Source organism: Peromyscus californicus, unplaced genomic scaffold (genome assembly GCF_007827085.1).
Source record: "Peromyscus californicus insignis strain IS unplaced genomic scaffold, ASM782708v3 Scaffold_1__1_contigs__length_55948999, whole genome shotgun sequence".
NCBI classification, from domain to species: domain Eukaryota; kingdom Metazoa; phylum Chordata; class Mammalia; order Rodentia; family Cricetidae; genus Peromyscus; species Peromyscus californicus.
Window position 1 is genome coordinate 34,021,065 of NW_026294492.1, and position 10,465 is coordinate 34,031,529.

At 52.6% G+C, this 10,465-nt stretch overlaps 1 protein-coding gene across 2 annotated transcripts; it reads right to left on the bottom strand.

Annotated features, from left to right (window-relative positions):
• Nucleotides 1–8,204: 8,204 nt before the first annotated feature.
• Nucleotides 8,205–10,465, bottom strand: Zfp36l2 (ZFP36 ring finger protein like 2). 2 transcript variants are annotated; one of them, XM_052746440.1, is made up of 2 exons: nt 10,300–10,465; nt 8,205–9,810 (listed from the first exon to the last, which is right to left on the bottom strand). In XM_052746440.1, exons 1-2 carry the CDS (start codon nt 10,348–10,350, stop codon nt 8,401–8,403), a joined length of 1,461 nt encoding a protein of 486 aa, XP_052602400.1. In that variant the 5' UTR covers nt 10,351–10,465; the 3' UTR covers nt 8,205–8,400. The 2 variants fall into 2 exon arrangements, with proteins under 2 accessions (XP_052602400.1, XP_052602401.1); XM_052746441.1 differs by lacking the exon at nt 10,300–10,465 and adding an exon at nt 9,898–10,012.

Here is a 10,465-nt window from a genome sequence, read left to right on the forward strand (position 1 = left end):
CACCAGGCTGGCCTCAAACTCAGATCTCTGCCTTCCTCTGCCTCCCAAGTGCTGGGATTAAAGTCATGTGCCACCACACCTGCTTTAGTCTACCATCATTTGAAAGTATTATTACTATTATTATTTCAAAGGTCATTTATTCTATGTGTAGGAGTGTTTTCCCTGCACGCATACATGTGCACCCTGTGTGCCTGTGTCCACGGAGTCCAGAAGAGGGGATCAGATTCCCTGGAACTCGAACTCATTGGTTAATATATAGTTGAGGTGTTTCCTTTTTTTTTTTTTTCCTCACTTAAAAAGTCAGGGTCTCATGTAGCCAAGGCTACCCTCAGACTCACTATGTAGCCTAGGATGACCTTAAGTTTCTAGTTGTCCTGCCTCTGCCTCCCAGATCCACCATACCAGTGGCGTTGGATCAAACCCAGGGCTAAACAAGCACTCTCTACCAGTGAACTACATCCTTAGGCCCTGTTTCAAGTTTTTGGCTATTAGGATTAAATTTAACAAGTTCTCTTTCAGGCTGGATAGATGGCTCGGTGGTTAAGAGCACTGGCTGCTCTTCCAGAGGTCCGGGGTTCAATTCCCAGCAGCTCACAACTGTCTGTAATTCCAGTTCCAGGGTGTCTGATACCCTCACACCAATGCACATACAATAAAGTTAAATAAGTTGCTTTTTAAAAGTCCCCCCCCCCCCCCCCCCCCCCCCCCCCCCCCCCCCCGCTCCTTTCTTAGACTGGGTCTTGCTTGGCCTGGGACTCACTCTGTAGCCAAGATTAGCCTTGAACTCATGGCAATCCTCCTGCCTTAGCTTCCTGAGTGCAGGGATTACATTAAGTACCACCATGCCTGGCTTTTCTTTCGGTGTTTCAAGACAGGGTCCCTCCTGGCCCAGTGTGGCCCTGAACTTGCTGTGTGGCGGGGGATGCCCTTGAATCCCTGCTCTTCCTGCCCCTCCCTCTCAAGACCAGCTGGAGTGAGTTCCAGGCTAGTCAGGACAACCTGCCTCAACAAAACAATTCATGAAATACCTATTTTGGCTAGGGATGTAGCTTAGGGGTGGAATGCTAGCCCAAGTGAATGCCCCACCCCGACTTCCACCCCCAGCACCACCAAACAGCCGAAACAAACAAACAAAAAATTATATATTACTTAATATATTAAATATATATTACTGATATATTACTTTGAAAACGGTGTGGTAGTTCCCCTAAAAGTAAACACGGGTCTGGGGGTGTGGCTCAGTGGCAGAGCTCAGGCCTAGCCTGTATGAGGGTTTGATCAGAGTATGGTCCAATAATGCTACTCACAGGTGTCTACCCCACAGGGCTGAAGCCAGACATTACCACCAAACTTGTACCTGATTATTCCCTAGCAGTGCTTTTTAACAATCACCAAGTGTCCGACTGGTTAATCAGACTGTGGTATATCCATACAATGGAATACTTGGCAACCATAAAAAGGAACGAAGTGCTGATGCCCAACCTACCACGGGCAAACCCTGAGACCTCATGTGTACACTCCCTGAAGGCAGCGGCAATCCGTTTACCCTTTACCAGACAGTGGGAACTCTCTGTGGGACAAAGGAGAGGTCCTGCCCCTCTGCTGCCTGCCCAGTGGGGGATCTGCCAGCAGGTGAATCACAACAGCTCGGCCTCACCCTCAGTGTTCACTGACAGCAGTATCTCTCATCCATTAACGTTAACAGGTGGCTTTGGATTTCTGTTGGGTTCCACCCACCTCTGGGGCATGCTGGGTCTGGGCATACTGTAGGGGTAAAGTCCTGGGACATTACCCTCAATCATCTCAATCATCCTGAAGTCTCAAGGGCCTCTAGGTCAGGGAGAGACACACTAGGTAGGAATATCAATGTACCTATGCCCCCACCTGTTCTTCTCCCCTTTGAGACAAGGTCTGTGTCCTGAATCTCAGTATATAGACCAGGCTGGTCTCAAACTTACAGCCTCTGTCTGTCTCCTGGGTGCTGGGATTCAAACTGAAAGCCAACCCCATCTAGCCTGTGTCTCTCTTGAAGTGGACTCTGCCCATGGTGTTAGGGTACTGATGGTGGCCGTGGGTAGGGACAGCAGCTTTCCAGTTACCTCGAGCCTTAAGTATGGTGGACGTGGTGTGGTAGTGGTGAATAGTGGTGAATAGCCTAACATTGACCAGACCCCAGGGTTCAGCCCCGGCACAAATAAGCAACAGCAGCAAAGTAAATGACTCTGAACCTCTTTTGGAGACTCGAAGGTGACCCACCCTGCCATGGCTGCTGGAATTTACTCGGACCAGGCCCAGTTCTCTTCTATATAAACAGGCCTGGAGTCCAGAAGAGGGGCCACAGGCTGCCCACAGCTGGCCTGGCCTCCTGCAGAGGGGTCACTGGGAATTCTGTGTTTCATCAAATATTGCTGGGCTACAGAGTTTTATTTGAAAATAATTTTAATTAGCCGGAAACTAGGAGTTTAATAAATGGAAAACAGAGAACTTTCCAAGGCCACAGCTGGGAAACACTCGCTTTAAAAAAAAAAAAAAAATTCCGCCTTGCTTCCCAGGCCAGCTAAAGTACCCTGACTGGAGGACCCTGAGTGCCAGACAAATCCACAAGAAAAACAAAGCTTATTTTTAGAGAAATATTTTAAACTTGGTTTCAATGATCTCAGGAGTTTCCTTCCCCATCCGTCTTGGGTCCTTACATTTTCCCTCTATTTTGGGGCGACCTCCCCGGGCGAAGAATGAGTATCGGACAGGAGCTATTTCTGCTCAGATGAAAAGAAGAGGCCCCTCCCTCAGCCCCCCAGAGAATGAATTGTTGCTAAAAATGTCCCCGAGGCAGCCAGGGGCCCCTGAGGCCCGTCCTTGGCAGGTGTGCCCATCATGACGGTGGCTCTGGGGTCCCTGCAGGCTTGGAGACTGCGGCCACTCTCCTGCTAGCCCTGTCTTGCCCCCGCCCAGCAGGAAGCCGGTCGCAGCCTGGCAGTTATTTCCGGGTTTTGAAAGCAGTTTTAAACTTGAAAGAGGCTTGTTAAGAAGGGCTGCTTGGCCTTTATAGGTGTGGGTAAACCTCCACCCCCACCCCGGACAGACACACCCCCATACCCCTGCGGACACCACCAGACCCAAACACCGCAAGCGGTACATACCTCTTCACACACTGAAGGCCCACACCCCCTCCCCCACAGCTGCAGCCACATACAGACACGCCCAAACCCACATTCACTCCACACACACACACACACACACACACACACACACACAGAGCAGGGCACGAGGACACACCCACCAGAGCAACACATATACTCAGCATGCACACACCTGCACACACATACACACACACAGCCCCCACATCACGACACCCATGACCCTAACACGGAAACACCCACACACTCCCACACTCTCAAACCCTACAACCCTAAATACACAGCACAAACCCAAACCCACACTCCACACACAGATCCACACCCCCCTACTACAGGCAATCCATACATCATAAGATACACTCGCCATCATCAACACCCACAGACCCTTACACTCCGTAAGATTCCTAACCCCCTACAACAGCTTTGTCCAGAAACACATGCCCACCAACCCCTTCTGAATCCATTACACACATCACAGACCCAGATCAGCACTCATAAACACCTGTCTACCCATACAGACACCCAGGACTTTCAGACACAAACCCACCTCCCACCTGGGTACCCCTTCACACCTCCCTTCAGAGATGCCTTGCCAAGCACACCCACGAATGCTCCTGCACTTTCCCAGCTCCTCTGGTAATAAGTTAGAAGAGAGGTACCACAGCTGCCTGCTCTGGCGCCATCTCCCCGCCCTGCCTCAATTTCCTTTTTCCTTCTCTCCCTCCCTCTTTGGCTTGCTATTGGCTCAGATCAAGAATTGCACTGCCTAGCTGGGCAGTGGTGGCGCACGCCTTTCATCCCAGCACTCGGGAGGCAGAGATAAGCGGATCTCTGTGAGTTCGAGGCCAGCCTGGGCTACAGAGTGAGTTCCAGAACAGCCAGGGCTGCACAGAGAAACCTTGTCTGGAACAACAACAAGAACTGCCCTGAATGTCTTAAAGCTCACTACATCCTCCAGAATAGTAAATACAACAAAATGAGATTACAGTTGGGCGTTGTGGGGCACACTTACAGTCCCGAATCAGCTGGAGGCTGAGGCAGGAGAATCTGTAGTTACAAACAAACCAAAAAGAGCTTGACTGGCCTCAGTCCAACAGCTGGTCAGCCTGAAAAGGGCTGCAGAGACCCAACTTCCGGTTTGAAAAAAAAACTGGGTGCGAGTCATATCCGCCTTCATCTGTCACCACAAGCAAAGCTGGGGGACAGCGGTTGTGTCTGCAGGTGGGTTTCCTCCTAAGGTTTTAATGTTTTCCAACTCCCTGTAGACACCCACCGGAGCGATGGCTTTCCTGAGGCCCCCAGAAGGCTCGAACACCGAGGACCCTCCGTCAGGAGCAGACCTGGCAGCTTTCCTGCATCAAGGGCCTACCAGCTTTCCTGCATCAAGGGCTCTCCAGGCCTGCCCGCTCCCAACCCTCCACGTCTTCACACACGTCAGTGAGGCAGGGTTCAGCCGTGTGCTGTCTGTCTTTTGCACGTCCAGCAGGAGACGCAGACAGCAGGATCCGTACTTACACACATCCTCCTTCTGAAATAGTTTATAAGGCGGGGCACACTAGTTGGCTTGTTTCCAAATCTCCCCAGTCTCCACGCAGTCAGTTAGAAGGCCTCTTGGAAGCACTAGGTTCTGGGCCTACAACGGCCCCTGAAGGACTCTCTCTAGACTCAGCCCGATGCCTCCTCCACTCTCTTAGCTCCATGATGGCAGCCTGAGGTGGCTACTCCTACTTTGTCCTTACTTGCCAGTTTTACTTTTAGATCTTGGATTTACAAACAAACAAACAACAAACATCCTCAGGGTGATCAAGAACAGGCTGTTTGCTATTTATTCTGGTTGCTGCCGAAACACAATGACCCAGAGCCTCCACTGATGTGTGTGGGTGAGAAAACTTCTGAATGACAACCTACCTCCCCAAGCTTTCCACGCTCCAACGCATCTAAGACACAAAACTTCAGAGCCGAGCAGTTGGGCTTTCAAACGGAGCAGTTTTAAAAAAATGAATGTGGCTTACCCCAAAGAGAAGTCCAACATTCCAGCTGATCAATAGTACTTGTTCAGAAAAATAAGTTTGGGAATGAAGTGGAAACAAGGTCTTTGAAATGCAGCCGGGCCTAAATAGCTCCTCAGTGGAGCCGTTTCCTCCTGATTGCACATTCTTTATGGCCCAGAGGCCAGACAGCTGCAGGGGCTTCACCCAAACCCAGGCCTTCTTGGCCTCAGGCTCCCTCCACCCCCAAGGCCCAACATCTGGGAGAACTTTGAAACTGTTCTCCACTCTGGCAGCAAGCACATTAAAAAAAAATCGCTCCAGCGAACACCAACTCCATCTTCCTTAACGAGAAACAGCTGGCCAGCCTGGCGATGCATCCCTCAGACACCCCCACCACTCCTGCTCAGCTGTGAGTCACAGGAGACCCTGGCCAAGGCAGGCCCAGCCAGAGTGGGGCTAAGATTGGTTGATAGAGCCCAGCTGCTATGGATAAGAAAGCAAACTATTGCGGGATCTCCTGCCTACTTTGGAAAAGGTGTCTGAACTGTGTGTATGGGGGTTGGGGGGAGAAAAATCCAACTGTCCCAGGAGTTTAAAAGTGATGGTTTTAAAACAGGGTAAAAACAACAACAACAAAAAACCCAAAACCACAAGTGACTTTAGCTTGCTAAGCTTTGAGAACCCGGGAAAGCAAGGCAGTCTTGTTTCCCTTCTGCAGAAGTCGGGTTGAATTTGCTTTCTGGCCTGCCCGGTCTTCCTTTTGCATAAATAGCCTGAATGTGCTCATTCCCAGAGGAAGTTGTCTGTGTAAACAATCACCCAGATAGAAGTTTAACCCGCTTAATCTTCCTCCCTCTCTGGACAAGGACATAACCCAGCTTTTCCAAAGTCCAAGCAAAACCCTGGACTCCCAACGCCTGGCCAAAAACTCCATGTCCAGCCCCCCTGTCAAGGCTACAGGCCCTGGTCAGGCATCCGAGAGAAAAATCGGCCCTTCAGCTGCCAGAGCAGCCACGTGATCCACTGGGTGACTCACAGGCCGGCCACACCCCTTGCAGTCTCCCGCCAGGCCCTGCCACCAGCCAGTCAGCCAACACTGGGATGCATCTTATTACCAAAGGGAACAGCTAACAAATGCCCCCTGACAGCCAAATAATTACTGTCTTTCAGCTGAAAGGACTTGCTAGAAAATAAATACAGGTACAAGTGGATGCAGGCTCTTGTGAGGTCTGCCAGCTCCCCACATCCTCCCCCACACCCCCTTCCCAGACCTGCAGTGGCCATGGAAAGCCAGGAAGAGAGACCAACTTAAAAAGAACACTCCTTTCACTCAGGAATGCTTTTTTTTTCCCAAAAAATTTTATTGGGGGAAAACTACAAAACATTTACAGTACAATGTTTACAGTCACAATTTGTAGTGAACTGATTCCCCAAAATATATTACAACTCAAGTTGACTTATCTTGTTACATTCAAAAACCTACTTCTGTCAAAAGTAGTCCAGAGTACACTCGGTGCTCCAACTGTACCTACATACAAACTAAGCGCCTGCTCATTCCTCCGCCATCCAGGAAGGCCTGGGAGACATTCCTGCCTTTTTACATTGACAAATAATAGTACAAGTTTTGGACTGTCACGAAACAAGGCATATTCATGTACTACAGACCATTTCAGCACTAAGATGGCCCTCTTCACTTTATAGCTATATAAAAAAAAGTGGTAAAAATCTCTTCCTTTTGTGCAGGTGAACCCATCCGACATTCAAATTCTCTCAAGCACTAATGAAATACTTATTTGGTTGAGGAAGATTTAAGGCATTTGCGGGCCCTGTGAAGGCACTGAGACCATTTCCCCATTATTGCTACATGTCTTTATACTCAATGTCACAGTAGATCTGGTGGAGTCAGCAACCATTTTTTTTTTTCTTGCTGGTTTATAAAGCTGGAACTAGAAAAGCATGCCACATGTGAGCCTGACTGCGAAGTATGTGGTCATTCTTTCTCTCTTTAAAGCTGGATGGGCCACAACCATTATACATTCTAAGAAAAACTCAAAATGTTCCTCAAACTACTTCCACAGCATCAAGATAGATAGATTTCTGTAAAGAAATCATGCAATCTTTTGAAATTTACGTAAACAAGGAAAGAAATTAATGAAATAAATATTACATACAATCTCTTAAATTAAGATTTTTTTCTTACTCATTTACAATAAAATAACCAAGTGAAGTTACAAAAGGCATATATTACTGTGAAAAGAACATACACTCCACATTTTGCCGATTAATAATGGCAATTATAATTTAACATAATAAAAGAATATATATCTATTGCTTTTCATCATACTCGATAAATACAGTATGAACAACATCCTCAATGTATACTTTTCACAAGATAATAAATAAGTTAAATAGTTTTTTTTTTTTCATATTGAGTTGTGGTGCCGTGGCGCGCGAATCAACTCAGAACAGCTAAAAATGAAGCACACTTGTCTCCCAACAATGACGAACTGAGCTCTGCTCAAGGCTTCCAGAGAGCAGAGGAAACGGTTCTAGGCTAAGCACCCACTGAGTGGTGCAATGAGACCAGTATCAAACTTTGGAATGCAAGGTTCCCTCCCCCCACCCCTAAACATATATAACTTTGTTAAAAAAAAAAAACAACAAAAACAAGGAAAACAACCGCGCACACGGGGCCGAAGGCTACTCGTTTCAAGGCATGTTCTTGGCATTACACTGAATTCTAGAAGCTTATAGTTTAGGGAGGTGGCAGCCGGCTGGCTCACACTGGTCTGAGACAATACATTTAGGAACCCCTTCCAAGGTTAAGAGTTCTCACATCTGGACTGTAACTAAGGCTTTCAAGTGAAAGGAGAGATGGAATGGTGGTTTTTAGCTGCTGGTGCTGGGCCGATTTTTTTTTTTTTAAACTAGAGTTTCAAACTCATCTGAGACCTAACCAAGTGTTTGGTATCTTTTGTTCTATCGTATCACAACCGCCTGTTGTGACTATTTTTGTTCATCCACACAAAGTTCGTTGGCTTTTATTTCAACAAGAACGAAACTCTTTTATGTCATAATAATAATAAAAATAATGATAAAAAAAAAAAAGAAAGGAGAAAACCGAAAGGGAAGGGGCGGGGCCCCTCCCAGCAGAGTTCGAGTCCAAGTGCTAGGCAGGGGGGCCTGCAAGTCGGGCCTTGCGGCCGTGTCACCCCCTAACCCGGTGCCCCCCGGCGGCGCTCTTCCCAACCCCTCGCGGGCGCCCCCTTGCCTCAGTCGTCGGAGATGGAGAGGCGGCTGAAGATGGGCAGGCGGCGGCCGGGATCCAGGCTGGGGGACTCGGAGCCGCTGAGGCTGCCGGAGCTCAGCGAGCCGCTCAGGTAGCTGTCGCGGTCCGACAGCGAGTCCGGGGGGCTGGGGGGCGCGTCGAACACGGGCGACTCGGACAGACGGCGCGGCAGCTGGAAGCCGAAGGGCGGCGAGGGCGGCGCGGGGGCCGCGGGGGGTTGCGCGGGGGGCGGCGCGGGGCCGGCCAGGCCCTGCTGCTGGCTGCGGTAGTAGGCGGCGGCCGCGGCGGCGAAGCTGTGGGTCTGGATGGCAAGCGGCGTGATGAGGCTGCTCAGCTCCGGGCCGAAGGCGAAGGCGTTGTTGGCACACGAGGTGGCCGAGCAGGTGGCGCACGGGGCCCCGGGGGGCAGCAGGTCCTCGGCGGCGCTCCCGGGACCGTAGAGCAGCGCGGCGGCCGCTGCAGCCGCCGCCGAGGCGCAGCACGTCGGGGCGCCCGGAGGCGTGGATGCGGCCGACGTGGAGGAGCAGGAAGAGGCGGAGGAGGAGGAACAGGATGAGGCCGAGGAGGAGGGCGGTGGCGGCGTGCGCGACGTGGGGCTGTCGAGCAGCAGCGGCGACTCCAGACCCCCCGGGGGCTGGTGGTGACCCGACGGGAAGCCCGAGAAACTGAGGCTGTGATGCAGCTTGGGCCGCGGCTCCCGGGCAAAGCCCAGGTGCAGCGCGTCGCGCGCGCCAAACGCTCGCAGGTCCCCGGAGGCGCCCCCCGATGGCGCGGGCCGCCGCTCCTCCGCGTTGTGGATGAAATGGCAGCGCGGGCCGTAGGGGCAGAAGCCGATGGTGTGGAAGGTGCGGCACAGCTCCGTCTTGTACTTGGGGTGCCGAGTGAGGCTGCGCAGCTCGTGGAAGCCGTGGGCGAACTGGCACTTCTCGCCGTACTTGCACGTGCCGCTCTCCTCGAAGGGTCGGCACAGCTCGGTCTTGTAGCGCGTGGAGTTGATCTGGGAGCCGCTGCCCCCCTTCTGCTGCTGCTGCAGGTGCAGGAGGTGCTGGCTGCGCTCGCCGTTCTCGCTGAACGAGCGGTCCCGGAATTTGCTCTCCTTGTTGACCAGAGCGGTACCGCTGCCCCCCGAAGGCTCCTTGAGCTGGCCGTAGGAGGCCGGGCCGCCCGCGCCCGCTGCGGGGCCGCAGCTGCTGCCGTTGGGGGCGCCTGGGAACTTGGGCGAGCAGCTGCCCGGGCTGGGCGCGGGGTGGGCGAGCGCGTGGAGGTTGCTGGCCGAGTGGCGTCGCAGGAAGCCCGGCGTGAAGCTCGAGCTGTTGGCAGCAGCCACGGGCGTCCCCACCGCCTTCTTGTCCAGCATGTTGTTCAGATTGAGGTTGGCCAGGGATTTCTCCGTCTGCCAAAGGGAGGGGAGCGGGGACGGGATGAAGATCGGAAGGGGAGGAAGAGTTGGGGAGAACTCAGCCTAGTCCCAACTGCCCACCTTCTTTTCTCCTGCGGATTTCAATGCGGCCTCCACCGTTACACTCGCGAAAACCAGGCCGGAGGGAGTGGAGGACGCCCACCCGGGCCGCGGCCGGGTCTAGCCATGTGATCCTGGGCCCGTGGCCACGGGGTGGGCGGCGCAAACACTGTCCGGGAAGTCCCGGCAGCGTGGCCGTGGTCGGCCCGGGAGGAGCGCCGCTGCTGCAGCCGCTACTCGCTCCCTCCCAGCTCTCCACGCCCACAGTCGCAAGCACACAGGGCTGCTAACTCCAGGACTTCCCTCCACCCGAAAAGTCAACTTGGAAGGGTCCCCTCCCGCCCCAACCCGGCCCGGCAGCCCAAGTCTCGGAACTCCAGGGGTTCCAGGCGGCCCGCCGTCCTTCCCCGCTCGCCGGCTTACCTTGCACAAGAAGTCGATATCGTAGAAGGCGGACAGGAGTGTGGTCGACATTTTTTTTCTGGGTCCTGTAATGGTCGGAACTGCAAGCGGGGAGGGTTGGGAGGAGCCCTCGGTGCGGCGCGGCGCGGCGCGGCCCGGCTGGAATCGAGACGAATAACGGGCGAGG